The sequence below is a fragment of the Plectropomus leopardus genome, chromosome 8, assembly GCF_026936395.1.
Source record: "Plectropomus leopardus strain MGB_pleo_1.0 chromosome 8, ASM2693639v1, whole genome shotgun sequence".
Taxonomy (NCBI): domain Eukaryota; kingdom Metazoa; phylum Chordata; class Actinopteri; order Perciformes; family Serranidae; genus Plectropomus; species Plectropomus leopardus.
The window spans coordinates 33,239,142-33,257,838 of NC_142183.1; the positions used below are offsets into that span (position 1 = coordinate 33,239,142).

The window sequence follows — 18,697 nt, forward strand, 5'->3', positions numbered from 1 at the left end:
ATTTATGATTATCATAATAAACACGTTACAGAATTATTAGACATTATTTTATTTCATACTCATTTTCAGGCAATTCTCTCTTCTCAGGACAGTATCCCCTCATCCCCAGTGGAAATTAATTACACACATGAATACGGGCGAGCAGCTTGTTCCATTTAGCATTTAGCTGGCAACATAAATAATTTCCATCTGTTATGTGCATCTATATGTGTACACCCTGGACAGGTCACTTGGCTATCACAGGGCTGACACAGAGAGATATACAACCATTCAGACTCACATTCACACCTCAAAGAGAAATAAATCAGCTATTTGCTTGGGGATGACTTAATTTTGATCTGCTTCTCCTAGAGAAAAAATGGTTCAAGAAATTAGTAGATTTAGATTTTGTAGATAGTTATTTAAACATTTCTTGGGAAAAAATATCTAGGGAAAAAAAGAAAAAAGCTAGGGAAAAATAATATGTATAATTTTCATGGTCACATATTTGGAAAAAAAATTAAACTATCTTTTTTGCTCCTTTTTATTTATTATTATTATTATTATTATTAATTATTATCAGTATTTTTTAAAAAAAAATATTTTCAGGTAATTTTCCTATACTTATTTTGAACATTTTGGGGTCATTCTTTCCATGCTTTTGAAAGAACCACTTTGTTATTTGTCATTTGTCTCTTATTTAACTTGTCTCGCTATTTCACGATCTCAAAAAATGTATACTGCAGTCTCAGTACAGCAGAGGAAAAAAATGTATGAATATATGGCTGCTTAGGGCTTCCGTACTAAAGGTTAAATCAGTAACTTTCTATTTCAGTCTACTCAGAGAGTAATGACATTTGTTACCATCAGTGGAGCATACTATTGATCATGTGTGTCAAGTTAGGCTGTTGGCCATAAAGGCCATGTCAAATCAATTTCATGACAAGTGAACGTACACCGAGGAAAGGTTTGATGAGGAGCATCAGTCAGTCACTCCATCTGTCTGTCCTGCTGCAAAAACACATAGGAGGAATCAAGTTTCCTGCAAAAACATCCCATCAGCCCTACATGTGTTTTTACTGTGGGCCATTGTCCCTGAGCAGACAAAGAGCAGATGAGATGGAACTTAATGATCCCAGTGGGACACCTCAGCAGCTAATAGGAACACAAAGAATATTAGTATTGACATGAATCAACCCGAGGCAGCATGGAAAATATGAACTGGTGTAACATACACCTATAATACTCTCGTCAGTCTCTCAAAACACTTTATGGTTTCTAATTTCTCTTAAAAACATGTCTAAAAAGCGATGAACAAGTTGGCAAGAGATGTTAAAGTCAATAATAATTATAAAAATGACCACAAAACTGTTATTATTATTATTATTATTATTATTATTATTATTATTATTATTATTATTAACTATTACATCTATATTTATTTAGATATTTGATTTTTTTTGTTTACATTTTTTTATTCTTCCCATAATCTCTCATACTTGTTGAGAGCTGTTTTTGTTTTTTGTTTTTTATTTATTGTAATATGTTTGTCCTGTATTTTTTTTGGTGGAAAATAAGAACATTTAATGAATAAATTGTTAAAAAAAAAAACATGAAAAAAGACAATGAACAACTTGGTAAACATGTTGCAAAAACAAATTGCAATTAATAAGCAGCTTTAGAAAAAACATTTTTTTTAAAGCTAGGGACAAATGTCTAGAGAAAAAGAAAAAAGCTGGGGAAAAATATATTTCTAACTACCATAATTACATATTTAAAATTATGTTACAGAATTATTGTAATTTTTAAATGCCTTTTGAGGAATAAAATGCTTTTCCAGGTCAGTCCCTTGCTTGTCTTTTTTGTTTAATTTCTTTCTTTCCTTTTCTTGTACGTTATTTTACACATTTTTCAAAATTTTTTGGGTCATTTCTTAACTATTGCCCTCTTCAAATGTTTTTGACAGATATCAAGCCAAATTGTAGATGTTTCAAAGGCTTAACTTGGGATGAATGTCTTCAGGAATCTCAGCTGTGCTTGAAGAAAGAGGTCAGGATGCCTCGAACAGTTGGTCTTGTGGCTTTAAACTCAAAGAACAAACATGAGAGAAAAAGGAAACAGAGATAGAGACAGAGAGACAAATCTGCTCATCTTCATTTTAGTTTTTAATCCCTGGGTTAAGAGGATTGTGTGTAAAATGGTAATGCCATCATGAGAGAAGATACACATGAGCATGCAGATGTTGCACACAGGGAGGCAAACACACATGATGCACACACACAAAATCTAAACCCGTCTTTGCTGTGTAACACTCACTAATCCTGCTCGGGTCAAACGCAGGATTCCAGGCTCAGAGAGTGTTGTGCCCAGACTAATTGTTTTAATTTTGGAAGAGGGGAATCATGAAATCAAAGCATTTATTTTCACATTATGTGAAATATTTGTGGAGCTCACAGATTGGAGCAGCACGACAGAGCAGAGTGAGTAAACTGAGTCGAAAAAGGTTGTTTTCTGCAAAGCATGCAAGCTTACATTTGTCATGTCAGTGTGACAGTGGGTGGGGTTGAGGGTGGGGAGTAGGGGTTAGCAGCTTTGAGGGAAGAAGAAGCAAGAGAAGAGAAAGGACCCATCTGTTCCTATAGTGTCAGATAAAGAGAGGGTGAGAGGGAGGACGGACGCAGAGGAGGAGGAGGAAGGTAAGCACAGAAACAATTTCCTGTTTAATGCCATGTGCATCTTATCTGCTGCACTGGATCTGGAGCTGTTTTTGACATTTCACGCAAGTTTATCTGATGTATGCATGTGTTGCAGTGAAAGGTGTTAGATTTTGGAGGCGAGTGGTAGATAATATTGCATGTGTCAGAACAAATATAATCCGAGTGACTGAGCTTCTTTGCAGCTATTTAGTCTCAAGGGGAAAAGAAAAGTTAAAGTTTTACAGTCTGTGCAGGACAGCAGCCAGGATTTCAAAAATATTTATAGTGAGTCTAAGTATCACCACCTAATCCCACAAGATTTTCATTTTCAGTTCAATTTAGTTAACCCCTTGGAACCTGAGTAAAGTGGTTTGATTTGTTTCAAAAGCAGCGGGAGAAGGTAATGAGCAATGTGTCAAAACATTGCCCAAAAATTAGCAATGAATTGGTAAAAAAAAAAGGAAAGAAAAGAAAATGAAATGAAAATAAGCAAAGAGAGAGGGAAGTAAAATGATTTGGTTTGTTTTTGTAAAAACAAAAACAAACAAGAGGATGGCGCTCAAAATTATTCTTTTTATTTTTATTTCTTCCTTTTCTTGAATATATAGTAATAGTAAATATAATATAATTTTGTTGGCATTTTTCCTAGGTTTTTTTTATTTTTTATATTTCTCTAACCCCTCGACTCCACCAATTTGCTCATGTTTCGAAGGGATTCTGAAAAACACAACACAAGAAAAATTATCCAAGTTAATCATCCAACTCTAGAGAATTCTGGATACCTTTTTTTTTAAGTTTAGTTTAATGGTCTTGACTTAAAACTGGGCAAATTCAACTTCTAAGTAAATGAAATTCTGGAATTACACTATAAAGGTTGTGATCTCACATTGACTGAAAGTGAAAGTTCAGCTTACTCCGCTTTGCATGCTTCTGTATAGAAAGCTGCACGGCAAACTTTTAGTGAACTGTAGAGCTAAAATGTATCATTGCGCCTGGAGGAGACATGCCTTTAGTCGTGTTCATGTGTTGGTGGGTGCGTGTGTGCAAGGGTGTGCGAGGGTGTGTAAGTGCATATGTGCATCTCTCTGTCCATAGCCATCTCACAAACTACTAGACCAATCAATCTAATATTTTTAATGCACATTTATGACTGCTTTCTTAACGACCTCTTGTGGTTGCACTGATTCACAACTGGTGAAAAATTTGTTTTAATGACCAGATTATATCACCCTTGACTGCTGATTCATGTTTCCTCTTAGAGCTGGGACAAATGTTGCATCTTTCACCACCTGGAAAACATTTAGTTGTGCACTTGATACCACCCATGGTAGCGAGCTGGGAAGGACAATTGCTGTTGAGAGAATTGCTTAGGTGAAGGAAAAAGTTATGGTTTGGGATAAAATTGAAAGATTTCTTCCAGGGTTACTTCTCCCATGTGTGGAACAAGTCTATTGCATGTAGTTGCACTAAACTGGAGTTGTCCACAGTAGTGAAGATCTGCACTCTATTGAGGGGCTGTTTACATGGCAACGGTTCTGGCATGAAACGTTAAACTTTTGTTACGGTTTGGCTTTCTGTTTACACGACAATGGCGTTTTGGGGGCATTAGAACACAATCTTGTGAAACCGGGTTCCAGAGTTTAATCTTTTAAAAATGAAACACCTTCTGTCATTGTGTAAATTGGCAATGCACGGATCCTCGGAGAACAGTGACATGGCTGCGCTTCGATCATGCGTGTGATTTTCATCTACAGTGTATCATTACAAAGTTATACCATCAACTACTGGCCTGGAATGCATACTACAGTTACTACTTTCAGTTGTTTTTGCGGATCCATGTACACAAGGATTGTTCTCACAATGTTATCATATGAACATAGATTTTTGAATGACTTTTCCGTTTTTTAGTAGGGTGGATAAAATGGATAAAAACAAATTAGTTTCATGTGAGTTTCATAAGTTTTTGTTACTTTTGAAAGAAAATCCAGAGCTTCCTCTGGAAGATCATGCAGGCTTCCTGCTTTCTTAATGTGTATTATGACTAAAGATAAGTTTGTTTTTGTTTTTTTGCAAAAGAAATATGTGTGTATCATAAAAATCTGTTTCACACATTGAAGTTAATGTGGCCCTCTGTTTAAGGGAGGATGTTTGCTGGTAACACGCTTCCCCTTTCGACTCTGTGTGCCCTCTACTCTCTGTACTGCTTTAATCTCATTGCTTTAACACTGTCCTCCTCCTCCATTCATCCCTCCCTTTCATCCTTTCTTCTCTGCCCCCATGCTTTAACCGAAACGGTATACCCTCTAACTTAATTAAATGAAGCATCTCGCTGACACGGACACACACACTCACATCCACCCTGTCCTGTACAGCAGTCAGCGGCGCCCTCCCCTCTGTGTTTTATGGTAATTTCAGTCCATCTTCTGATTGCATCTGGTATATCATCTCCCCAGAGGGAATACAGTATGGATGTTTCCCGTCAACTTCATTCACTGAGCGTTTTAACTCGTTCATGCTATGGTGACACTGAATGTCACACTGTTTTCCTGATTTTGCACTAAGAGAATAAAGGGCTGCTCAGTCATCTGACCAGGAATAATTTGAGTAGAGAGTGCTAAAGCAGGTTAAAGTCATTTATTACTGCATTCTCTAACGTAAGTGAAGACACTGGAGATGAGAAGCTATAAAAAGTGCATCCTCTGTATTTGTATATGTGATGGAGGGAGCCCAGAGAGGATTTTTCAGCTCAAAATGTTGTAAAGTACTGAAACAGATATTTTAACCCTGTGAAACCTGAGCAGATTTGTTAGATTTCTTTCAAAAACGTGACAAGGCAATGACCAACTTAACAAAAAAAAGACACAAAAATTTGGAGGAGGAAAAGTAAAGTAATATATTCTATTGTATATAAGCAGCATTAAAATGTTGCAGCTTGCAGAAGTTGCAATTTTAACTCGCTTATGTACTGTAGTTAGGTAGTTTTCCCCACAACAAGTTTTTTGTATACATTATTTTTTTGAAAAGTATCTATTAACTGACAGATAATTATTTGGCATGTTCTTGTATTAAAAACACTGGTCGCAGATACTGCTACATTTTCACTGTATTGTGACAGTTTTTGCAGCTGTAATTGCAATTTGTCTCCTAATTTTTAATTTTCATTTCATTTATTTTTTTTCCATTTTACTCTAGGGATGTAAAATCATCTCAGAAGCTGGATTTACAAGCGTTGTTGAATATTCCTGTTAATATTTCATGCAAAAATATGCAACCAAGATGAAGATGTGGATTGTTTTTCTGTGCCTGAGCAATGGATGGTTGCAAACAGCATTTACTGCTGATATAACTCCCACGCCCTCAATCGCACCAGCAACACCTACTGAGGATGAAGGAACCCAACTAGTGGTAAGTTCATTTGAAGAATATACATCTAAACATTCTACTACTTCATGATAATTAGCACAAATTGGAGCAACACAAGTAGAAGGCAGCTATTTGGGCATCAGTTTGCAAAAGACTTGTTTTCATTTCCTAAAATACTGTCATTACTGTCCAGCTAAAAAGACATCTCATAGAACACTGAGTGTGGATTTTGAGTTTGGGTCCCCGTTAGTCCAAGTCACGTGATGATGTTACTATTACTGTATGCAGATGACTACATGCTCTTCTCTCTTTACAGGACTGGTTGATGAAGTATGGCTACCTCCCACCCTCAGACCCTTCCACTGGTCAGCTTCAGGCCTGGACAGCTGTCACTAATGCTGTCAAGTCCATGCAGAGGTTTGCAGGCCTCAAAGATACTGGAGTTGTTGGTAAGGATTACAGACAGTGGCTGAGGAAAGCTGGATACTTTAAGATCCAACACACTTTAACGTTCAGGCTACTTCCTGAATCTGGTGTTCCCTATTTAACTCCACGAGTCACTTCTGGTTCTTGCGTGCTTTGGTGTGTTCAGATGAAGAGACAATGGCATTGATGAACAGTCCACGCTGCTCTCTACCTGACCAAGACATCCACTCCAAATCACTGGCCAATCAAAAGGGGAGCAACATGAGGAGAAGGAGAAGGGCTATCTCCATGTGGACACGCAGGAACATTAACTGGAGGTCGGATAAAATTAACTTCTTGTGAACTATACAGAATAATAATCTGTAACTAGAACAAACATGATTATTTTCTATTTCAATTTAGGAAATTATGCTTGGTTTTCTAAGGGTTTACATGTATTTGGTTCAAGTCATTTGCAGCTATGTCTTTCCCTCTCTTACACTCTGTTACATTCTTAGGTTGCATTCATACCCCTCCTCCTCCAATCTGTCCCGAGAAACAATTCGCTCGCTGGTGTTTTATGCTTTAAGAGTGTGGGCGGATCCAACACCGCTGGAGTTTCATGAGGTTGGTATATTTGTCTGATGGTGCATTAAATGACATAAATGACAAATGACAAAAGATGGTATATATGGGTTTCCTACAGGGCTGATGGAAAGCTATGTCACGAAGGAAGCTGGGCACAACTACCCATGCCTAGCTCGACATAGTCATTGCCTTTACCTAGGTACAAGGTACAAGGTAGATTTACTGTCATTTTTCTTAAACGTGGTTTAAGAAGAAATACAATTTTAAGGTTATCCTAAATCCTGCTACACCTTTGGCGTCAAAGGAGGAGTTGAGTAGTCTCAGAGCCTGGGGAAAGAAGCTGCTCTGTAGTCTGGTGGTTCAGCAGCAGATACTTCTGTATCTTTTTCCAGATAGCAGCAGGGTGAACAGACTGTGGGGTGGCTGCTGTCTTTCAGTATCCTTTGGGCTCTGTGCAGACACCTCACTTCCCCGACGTCACTGATGCTCTGTAGATGGGAACCAGTGATGTTCTGGGCAGTTTTAATCACCCGCTGTAGAGCCTTCCTTTACTGGGCCGTGCATGAACCATGCCAGTTGGTGATGTTTCTTGTCAGTACGCTTTCTATTGCTCCTCTGTAGAAGTTAAACAGGATCTTGCTCTGGAGTTTAGCCTTCCTAAGTTTCCGTTGAAAGTAGAGCCTTTTCTGTGCTTTTTTAACCTGGGTGGTGATGGGTGATGACCAAGATAGGTTCTCAGTGATAGTAATTCCCAGTAATGCAGTTTTCCCTATTTTTTTCCTCAGAGCATTGGGAGTTAATTTCAAGGCTTTTTTGGACCCACTGATTTTTAAAAATGTCTAAGATTTTAGAGACCCAACATGGAGAGGTGAGAGACCAGGACTATTTTATAGACCAACAATGAAATTGCAACCAAAATGCCTGTCTACTGGTAAAAATGTTCTTGTTTGGCACAACATACTGCTCTTACAAATCTCACTGTAAATAATGTTTAGTAAACTAGCTGAAATGATTGAATCTTCCTCTGATTTACAGCTGAACACAAAATATTAAAAGTACACCACTGGTAATACATTTTACAGTAGTTACTCATCATCCTTGTCCATAATTTGCATGAATTAGGCCAAGACAAAATAAGTGTCACTAGGTTTAACCTGTATTTTTTCATTTTCTTTTAGCTTCTATCCAAGTGGATCTTTTCAGATTCTTCTCGGGTTCCAAATCTGGTGTCAGTATTTAGGGTTTAGGAAGATCTGTAAAGACCTATACCTGAAATGTGATAACCATTAAGTGTCGTTTCTTTCGCCCCTTGTCTTCAGGTGGGCAGCCCAGAGGCAGCTGACCTACAGGTGGACTTCCTCCATGGTTACCATGGTGATGGCTATCCCTTTGATGGGGCAGGGGGTGCAGTTGGCCATGCTTTCTTCCCATCAGATCCTGCACGGGCAGGAGGAGTACATTTGGATGCAGAGGAGGAGTGGGCTTTCAGACAGCCAGGTGGAGCAATATTAATAAAACTTCTGCATAGTTCATATTCTAATATTACATTTTTATTGGACAGCGACGTCCAGACTCTGACTGGACTCTGCTGCTAAAGACTGCCACATCTGACATGATGTATGATATGTACTTTGAGATTCAGTATATTCATTAGCAATAGGAAGAAATGGACAATGAAACAAAGCAGCATGGCCTGCCTGATTCTGCATCATGTTTCACAACAGCAATACCTTTTTCTTTTGACCAACACTTGGTCCATCGCAAGATATCTTCAAAAGTAATAGCTGAATTTTCATTAAATTTGCTATATCATAGTACCCTGAGGATGAATCTGCTAATGATGACCATCCATTGGCTGAATTTCTACAGATATTACTGCAATATTGGATGATGCCATACCTCACAATTTACATTCAGCAATGTTTGTTGCCAATACAGGACAAAGTAAACTTTTTATGTTGCAAGATGTAATAAAGAGTGTGGCAAGGCTATAAAAAAAGACCCCATCTATAGGGTACGACAGGTGAAATTTAACCAAAGCTGCCATGTTGGGTAATTACGAAATATGTTGCTACAATAAAGGAATGGTGTCGCTCAAATGCTCTTTGTGTGTGCTGTGCCTGACAGAACGTTTTGGGTACAATCAAATAAATGCATATGAGTTTTGTTGCTTATTAACATTCATGCTTCCCAGTTGATAATTCCTCTTAAGTAAAGGGACTTCAGCATGTTCTGCAGTAGCACACTGAGGTCAGACTTTATATTTGGGGCGTTTGCAGCAAGATTCTACAAAAAGCAACTCTGTCAATATATTGTTTGGTCTATCCAACAGCTTCATCTTGTGGTGTGTAATGAACATTGCATCCTTTAGTAGCTGCTTGCAGTTACCCCCAACCAAAAGGGAAAGTTGCACCCTCTAATCAGCTCATTATTGTCTTAATCTGTTAGCCTCTCTTCCCTTCTTCTCTCACAGCCTCTGAGGGCACTGACCTGTTCACAGTGCTGGTCCATGAGTTTGGTCATGCACTGGGCCTCACTCACTCCTCGTCTCGTCACTCAGTGATGAGGCCGTACTACCAGGGACCTGCAGGAGACCCACTGCAGTACCGCCTGGGGCCTCAAGATCTGGAGCACATCACCCAGCTCTATGGTGAGTCCTTTCTCACAGCCGTGTTTAGAAATGTCCACCATTTTGGGTGTAAACACATGGCAACATTGTGTTTAATGTAAAAAAAAAAAGATCTTGTAAATTACTAGATCATCAAAGAAAGAAGACATAAGATAAAATAAGTTCATTATGATGTCCTGCCATCTTCAGATGTTAAAAAAGGACATAAAATGCATAAAATAAATGAGAACAGTTGTGAACCAGTTTCATGGACTGACCTCTGGTGTGTTATTGAGGAAGTATGGACAGGCAGCGCCGTTTTCAGTTGGTTTTATCCTCCACATAATGCTCATATGTGAAAGCCATGTATTATAAAGATTCAAAGGATTAAAAGAATTCTCTGTGATGAAATGTGTGACTGCATTGTTCATCAGGAGTGGTTCTTAATTCATTTTGCCTTTGCATAATGACATGCATGCTTCCTCCAGCCCATTAACATCTCCTGAGCCGCACAGCTGTGTGCTTGTTCATATGCATCAGTATGACCATCAAGCATCTGCTTTGTTACTTTTAACACATGCAATAACAACCCCATCTGATAAAGTCAACACTTCCATCCAAATCGCATATCTTCATATAGGAATCTATAGCGTGTTTTCGAGGTTGCTTTATGATATCAAAATCCATTTCAAATAATTGATCACAGAAAGACAGTTCAGGATATTTGAAGGAATCATGCAATAATCTTTGCAAAAGAGAAAAAAGTGGTGTGTGGTCACTACCACAAACACTTGTACTGTATTTCCTCTGTCTGGAAAATGATTGCATTATCATCACTGTCAAGTGCATCTATGCTGCTTAATTGTAGTTTGGTTTAGATTGATTTGATTTTTGATTTAGGTAAAAAGAATCAGCTGCTGGCCACTGACGCTCCTCGCCTTGCTCCAGAGCCTCAGCTGCACCACAGAGGACACCACCATCATCACACATATGGGTATGACATACAAGACATACGATGTTAGGAACTATGTGTCCTAACCTGTAGGTCCTGACCCCCAGCCAGGGGTCACTAATTAAGGTTTAATGGGGGGATACAAGGCTTATTTCATTTTGAGGGGTGCAAGAAAAATATATACAGTATGTATATATATATATATATATATATATATATATATACAGTATATATATATATATATATATATATATATATATATATATATATATATATATATAAACACACATATATTTCTTTTTTTTTTAAAGTTGAATTTACAAAAAAAGTCTAATAAGTATGAATATTACTTTTAAAACTAACACATAATTCAGAGTATTGTGTTAAATGTAAAAAGGTATCTCTGATGTTATATTCACAGGAATGAATTAGTCATTTTTGTGTTCACTATTTAGGTTAACTGTACAATTTATCAGTTGATAGAAAAGGGGATTCTTAAGTAAAATGATTGGGAACCACTGTACTAGACAATGTGTTACCTGCACATCTATTTTTATTTTTGCTTACAACACAAACTAAGTACAAGACAGCTGACTTCTGCCCAGCACATTTTATTTAAGCCTATTTCCACGTAAAACACATTGTGTTTTAATAACCAGTAGATGTCGCATATAGACTCCATTTAGCTATATGAAGCCATTCAAAAACAACAAGACTTGACTATCACATAGGTGCAGCAATTATATCATGCATGTTTTAAGATGGCTAATATGTCAACACTCCAAATAAAACAAAAGTGAGTTAATCAAGAAGTTATCTAAACCAGATGCATAAGATACTGACCTGTAGTTAAGCTTCATTCAGTTGTTGATAGTTTTGGTGTGAGTTGCTGAGTGTTGGGACATATCGATCATAGAGATGTCTGCCCTCTTTCCAACATATTGAAACTAGAAAGCACTCGGCTTGTGGTGCTCAAACCACAAAAATAAAGAAAATCACTATACATTTTAAAAAATCTATATCTTTTTCCAGAAAATAATTGACATACTACATGAAACTGCTGGCAGCAAGGTCTGGGGGTATCTTAAGTAAAGAGATTTTGTCACAGTTTTCATTCTATTTTAGTCAAAATACTGCTTGAATTTAGTCACAGTCATCATTTCGTCCATGTCTTTTGCATGAAAATAAGTTGCTGACAAATTTGGTATAACACTACATGAGATAGTATTGCTTTTCAAGTGCTGATCTAAGTGTCATGTATGGGTTTTTGTTTTCTGGGCCTAAAATGACTGAGGCAGACATGAGGAGCAGTTTGAAGAGTTTCAATAAAAATGAGTTCACACAAAATATGGAGGCAATGGTGCCAGAAGGCAGGCTGGCACTGGTGAGGTCAGATAGAAGCTAAGATCCCTCGGTCTGTGTCACTCTCTGACCAGACACCAAGAGTAGTTTCTAAGTGGATGATTCCACCACCTACATATCTTCAATATTGGAAACTGATCAGGTGAGTCTCCAGGTAAAACACAGGAAAAACATTAAAGGACTAGGAACAAGGCAGCTGGCAAAGCAGCAAGGCACACACTGAAAACTCCCCACAAAAACACCGGTAAGTTTAGCAAGAACTATGAAAAACACTTGCCACAAACATACCACAAAAACACTGGAACTAAATGAAGGAAGGCTCTCTGAGAAGCACAACCATAAAAAAGAAAGCATTAACTGGCAGAGCAACAGAGAGGAGAGCACCTTTTATGGAGGAGCTGATTGCTGCTGATTAGAGCCAGGTGTGCCTCACTGTCATCTCTGGAGAGAGGGAATCAGCCATACGTCCTGCCACACACACTCAGCTGGACTGAGAGAAACACAATGGGGAGGGGAAGGGAAAGAGGAAATACAGCCAGAACACAAAAACCTAAACCACAACAACAACAAAGTGTTAAAGTTCATGTTTGATTTAATCCTACCAAATGAAGACATGAAGCACTTTAAGTTTCTTTGTGTTTTCTCCCTTCAGCCCCTCCATAGATCGCTGCAACACCAGTTTTGATGCCGTGGCAAGGATCCGCGGAGAGACTTTCTTCTTCAAAGGTCTGAATAAACCACAAAGTAGGCGGGTTTCCATTAACCCTCAAACTGAAACTGCAAATCTAAAATACACCTAACGGAAACACATCAGTTACAGGAAAAAAACTCCCATTCATCGCAGAAATTTTTACACTCTCATGAGGTAGCATTAGGTGATTGGAAAAAGCCATATTTTGCAAAACTGCAACTGAAACTCTTTTTTGGCTTTTATAGGTCACATGATGCTATGGCTTTGCGCTTGTTAGTTTGCTTCTTCGGTATGGTGCAGCAGGCGCTACAAGAGGTGTTATTGCATCCCGTAACTGTTCAAAATGGATTATCAGTAAGTTTTAAATCCGCATTTCCTCTGTGAAATTGTGGACTAACACCTCCCAGAAATCCCTCATATGTGGCCACTCCTTCGTATAAGAGGCTTGTCTTTCCATTATCGCTCCCTAACACGCCTACATCGCCTTTGATTGGAAATAATGTCGGCTAATGAGGTGACTGCAACAGAAATAAACCTGCTAATGTTTTAAATGTCCATCGCCATGCTTCCCGGAATTATATTGTGAGAGAGAAGTCGTATAACATCATTTACAAGTAAATATCAAAATATTATTTTTTGCGCAAATCTGTAATGGAAACCCGCCCAGTGACTCGTTAGACATTTTAAATTAGAAGATAGACATTAATATGTAGTTTGTGACGATGAAAACAGTCTGGCTCTGGTGAGCAGGAGAGCAGGATCACTTTCATCCCCCTTGCATCACCATTCCATTTTGTCATCCCTCCAGGTCTTACGATGTGGCGAGTTAATGGTGGGGGCTTGGTGTCGAGTCGTGGGGCTTCAGTCAGAAGGCTGTGGAGGGGTCTGCCTCCTGACCTGCCTCGGCTTCACGCTGTGCTCGAGAGACAGTCTGATCACGCCATCATCTTTATCAGTGGTATATTCCAATAACATTCACACTGTCATCATGTAAATTCGCTTTTCCACAGAGACTGAAGATATGACGCAACAAAATGGTGATAACATGGAAAGCAATATAATTGGTTATACACCTAAAGCTCAATTTCTCTTTGATATATATTTCAAATGAATCAGCAAACTAACCTCTCCCGGATGTGTCTTGCTTCAGGTTCCCAGTTCTGGCTGTTCAGAGATCTGTCCCTGCAGGAAGGCTACCCTCAGCCCCTGTCTGCCCTCAGAATGGGGGTGAACTTAGCTGGAGTGGACGATGAGGAGGAGGAGGATGTAACAGCAGGGAAGTGGGGCCTGGTGTGGGACCCAGAGGAGGGCCCCGTGTGGGGGAACATAGGAGGCAACGAGGAAGGGCAGCAAGAAGACAACTGGACTCAGCTGCTCAGAGAGGGTGTCAGTGGCATCACCACAGACAGTGATGGTGAGGACAGCAATCACGATTGTGTCTGCGTGTTATGGTCGATGTTGTTACTTATTAACCAAATGTCTTGCTTAGGAAAAAAAGAAAAGGTGTGAACTTTCTGTTGGTTATCACCATAAATGTATAAAGAGGACTAGATACAGTGTTAGAGGCGAGGTCTTGTTTATTCCTATGAAAGTTGCTCAGTGGCACATGAAGCCAATAAAGCTCAAATTCCCAGGAATAAAATTACTCAGATAATCCACGTCACTGGACAGATAGGAAAAGCACACTAAAGACCAACCGAGCAGCTAACTTCTGATTTAGCCCTCCACTTTTTTGTCCAACCTTTATGTAGACAAAAACATTCAAGCATGTAATAGTTTAAATATTTGAAATTTTATCAGACTAAACTACATTTGATAATATATGCTCACTATTTCTACACAAAAATGCCTAACTGTGCCATACACTGTATTACACCAACAGCCAGCTGGTCCAATGTGCCAGTTTATGGAAGAGACAACATTTACAAGAACATAAAAAAACTGAGTAATTACCACAGTGACAATGAAATGCTGTTCAGGGTGGAGATGAAGAAATACTTTAACCAGAATGGAGAGATAAAGAACCTTGGCGGTGAAAGACTGAATGGGTCAAAAGAGAGAGGGGGGCGACTTCTGTGGAAACTAGAGGCCATGAAAGAGCAGAGGATAACTGTGAACTGTAAACACATGCTCACGTACGGAGAGCACTGCTGCTGCCCCGGACTTGGTAACAACACACTATGGAGGATTTTCCTTCATCACAAGTGTGGATATTAACACTTTCAGCTCAGCCCTAGTACCTTAAAATAACTCAAAATTCACTTGGCTTCTCATGGAACACAAACTCCTGTCTCGTGGGGGAAAGTTGTTTGTTTGACCCATCCAAATCCTCAAGCAGACTTTTGCTCTTCATTCTATTTTCTTTTTTACCCATCAGCACATTCATCACATGATTGAACTCTTATGTTGGTTATATATGAATTGCCGGCTCATGATTACGTAGGTTTTAAACAAAGTTAATGCATTACTTTTTCATAGAAAGAGTGCATGAGAACAGCCTGAGCACTTTGAGTCTGTTGTCACTGAATAAAAAATAGTATTTATTCTGAAGATTGGCATTAAAATCCTGCAGGTTTGTTGACTGTAAAAACTTCTCTCCCTCTTTTCCAGGCGCTGTCTATCTCTTCAAAGGAAACTCTTACTGGAAGTTCACATTTCCAGGCTCCTCGGTGCAGGACGGATACCCACGATCCTCTACTGCTGACTGGTTGAACTGTCCCGACTCCTCATCCTCCTCTGGGGTGGACGAGCGTTCCTTGTCACTGTCTCCACCTGCAGAAAGACAGGAGCTAAGGGAGAGGTGGGGGGAAGAGAAAGAGAAGGAGGAGGAAAGAGGAAGAAAGAGGGACCATGGAAGGGACAGACATGGACATATACATAAAGACATAGTACAAGACAGAGGCTCACACATCTGGACACAGTGCACTTGCCAAAATGGAGCACTTGGTGGCAGGACAGCGTCTGTTATTGCTGTCTTGTTGCTGATGACATGGACACTGATGATTATTTAAATATGTGCAGGACAATAAAAGACAGTTATCTTATCAGGTTAGATCAGTAGAACAGTCATCCGCAAACATTCACTATACTGTCCCTCCCGACCATTTACACCTATTTCCTCTCTTTCTGATTGAGACATGAGGACGTCAATACAGCTCTTATGTCTGTGTTCAGTAGGACCTGAAGTGGTTGATGCTAGAATGGATCGTCCGGAGAGAGGGGGGCGGGAACTTCGCTGCACATAATCAAATGCTCACAGCAGAATCAACTAATCACAGCAGCGTAGAGTTTCTGGCAGATTTTTTCAGTTTGTCTGTTTCATAGACTGCATATAATATCTGTATCTTTATTTACAGTCTATGATCTGTGTCGGCATCATTCCTGCTCAGAATGTGATCACTCCACTGAGTTCAGTTCTTACAATGACGGAGGTGAAGAAATTAATGTAATGTAGTAATGAGAGCCTTCATATAAATGTAGTGGAGTCATAACTACAATATTTGACTTTCAAATGTAGTGGAGTAAATTTAAGAAGATTTAAAGAAGATTAAAAAAAACAAAAAAACAACTCAAGCAGAGTGCAGATACTCAAACTCAGCCTGAAAGTTAAGACCTCTTTGCAATCAGCTAAAATGCGGTTACAACATTGTGTCACAAGAGATACATTTGTTTAATCATTTTGACAATTTGTTGTGTTGAAGCTGGAAGAGAAATGATAGTAAGAGTTAAATGCACTGCACATAGGGGTGCTTACTCATGGTACAATGATGAGTGTGGCTGCCTCATTAATTACTTTTGCTATTTAATAAGGATTCCAGTCTTGATTCTGTTGTTTTTAATCATTTTTCAAATCTCCATGAAATGTAACTAAATGAATGTCAAATAAATCTCTTGTAGTAAAAAGTACAATATTTCCCACTGCTATAGAAATTATTTGTTCTCTGTTCATTTCTTTACCTTTGTCATTGTGATGCCGGTCCACACTGTAATTTAGCTGTATAATTTAGTGCCTCCACTCCTTTAATAAAAGAGTCTCACTCGGCGGGGTAATTAAATTTATGAAAGGGAGCGCAGTCAGATAACCTTACATTAACCCAGAAATAATTGCTCTACTTCAAAGTGGCATCATGTAACATGGAGATGAGAACATGTTGCAGATGCACAAACCTCATGGGGTAGTTGGCAGTAATCTGACAGCATCATAAATCATAATCATTAAGGAAAGCTGATTTAAATAACAACAAAACCATTGATTTTTTTTTATCAGTATTGTAACCTACAGGCTTTTTATTCAGCTCTGAAAGTTACAATGTTGCTGTGGAAATGGAAATGAGTAATATTTTTAGTGATGAGAAAGGTCTGCTGTCAGCAGTTTGCCCACCCTGTACTTTTTTGGTGGAATGGACAACACACTGTCGAGTGTCAGCCCTGGTGTGAATGATTTGAATGTGAAAAATACTCAACAAATATTCTGTATTTTCATTTCATCCCTGGTGTGAAAAGGCCTTCAATCACTAACACTATCATTAACACTATGAGGTCAAATAAAGAGATGATAGTAGGCTATTTTAATTTTTTTTTTTTTTTTTTGCTTATCTTCCTGTAATTATCGCTAAGTACATTTACAGTTGACTCAAGGAAGCTTAACTCAAGAATAAGAAATATACACATCACCATGAAGACACATGGCTTTAAAAATATTTGAAAATGGACTGGCTGGTTTAGAAAATGTAAACAAAAGAAGTGTAATTACTTCTTTAGTTTCATAGTGGGCCACCTCTCTGTTCTAGATTTCACCAGTGTTTCACAACAGAAAGATCACTTGAACTGATACTAACGGATTGTGCACCTAGCAATGAGGTCACTTTCTCACTTTTAAACAAATGTTTATTGGACATCATGACCACCAGTGTGTGTTTTTCCCCAACCTTTAATTTATCTGCTATACTTTTTTCAGTATTTTTCTTTAGTTAAAAAAAAAAGAAAGACTCTCCACAATGGGCTTCTGGTGATCTATACCAGTCAGACCTTGTTCCCCAGTTTAAGGCAAAAACAATGTTCATGTCTCCTGTCTTCACCATTTGTACTGAATTGAAACAACACTCTGTAGAGCATCCACCTTACAGATAAAAGTAAATAAATCAATAAAAAGCAGTTTTGTAGAGGTAAGTTTTTAAAAGTAATTAAAAAAAAGGAGAGTTCGGAGTCACCTTTGTGACTAAACCTATATACTCTGTGGTCTGCACAAGGTTGTGGCACACACTTCCACTTATGTCTGCATATAGTTATGGTGCACATGTCCCCAGGTATGGACTGTTGGGTTTAATTTAAATCTAAGAAGGAACAAACTCAGACAATACATAATAAACAAAAATGTCTTTCTTTTTTTTTTTTTTTTTTTTTTTTAAAAAAAAACAAAAATACAGTAAATTGGTAAGAACCCAACCTGGTTCCAACCCAAGGCAATATTGAGAAATTGCAGCTGGGTCCAGTCTGAACTGGGCCTTGTTTAAGCATCAGGCCAGGGGCTGAAGGATGAAAACAGGTGATCAACTGTAATTTCAAATGTAAAAACAATATTCCCTATGATAAAAGAAGCTACACATATTTTTGGTCAATGATTTATCTCAATGCTGTGACGTTGCAAACTGGAACTCCCCAAGGATTACTTCATCATTGAAGGGGAATCTTCAGATTCCACATCATCTACGTGATTTACTGCTCTCGCAGTAGAGAGGCAGCTGTGGTTGACCCATTACACTCATAGAAAGACCTGTAGTAAGATAAGCTGCATTCCCTCACGCTCATTTCTACTTTAGTTGTCTCAGATAACAGTAAGGAAAACTGTGAGTCAATCTAAACATTGAACATACAGTACTTCATTTACTGCATTTACACTTTATCAATTCATATAAAGTACTGAGACAAACAAATACTAAAAACACCCAGGATGTTAATGCTGTGTCAGAACAAGCCATTCTCATGAAGAGAAATTGAGTGAAGTGTGGAAGTTTGGAGGAACACCATGAATTTTCCCTTTGATGAACAGTCTG

General features: G+C 38.5%; 1 protein-coding gene across 1 annotated transcript; it reads left to right on the plus strand.

The window, feature by feature from the left end:
- Positions 1-2,592: 2,592 nt before the first annotated feature.
- Positions 2,593-18,032, plus strand: mmp17b (matrix metallopeptidase 17b). Its single transcript, XM_042492763.2, has 12 exons — positions 2,593-2,675; positions 5,868-6,080; positions 6,355-6,487; positions 6,631-6,781; positions 6,962-7,070; positions 8,351-8,528; positions 9,505-9,681; positions 10,540-10,633; positions 12,606-12,679; positions 13,453-13,602; positions 13,795-14,058; positions 15,255-18,032. Exons 2-12 carry the CDS (start codon positions 5,931-5,933, stop codon positions 15,653-15,655), a joined length of 1,881 nt encoding a protein of 626 aa, XP_042348697.2. The 5' UTR covers positions 2,593-2,675; positions 5,868-5,930; the 3' UTR covers positions 15,656-18,032.
- The last annotated feature ends 665 nt before the right edge of the window (positions 18,033-18,697 follow it).

Bases quoted from the DNA above. Each gene is read 5' to 3' on its own strand.
- mmp17b (XM_042492763.2), top strand. From the start codon at position 5,931: ATGCAAAAATATGCAACCAAGATGAAGATGTGGATTGTTTTTCTGTGC. The intron at 6,782-6,961 runs GTCGGATAAAAT...TTACATTCTTAG, and splicing joins CGCAGGAACATTAACTGGAG to GTTGCATTCATACCCCTCCT. The intron at 13,603-13,794 runs GTATATTCCAAT...GTCTTGCTTCAG, and splicing joins CGCCATCATCTTTATCAGTG to GTTCCCAGTTCTGGCTGTTC.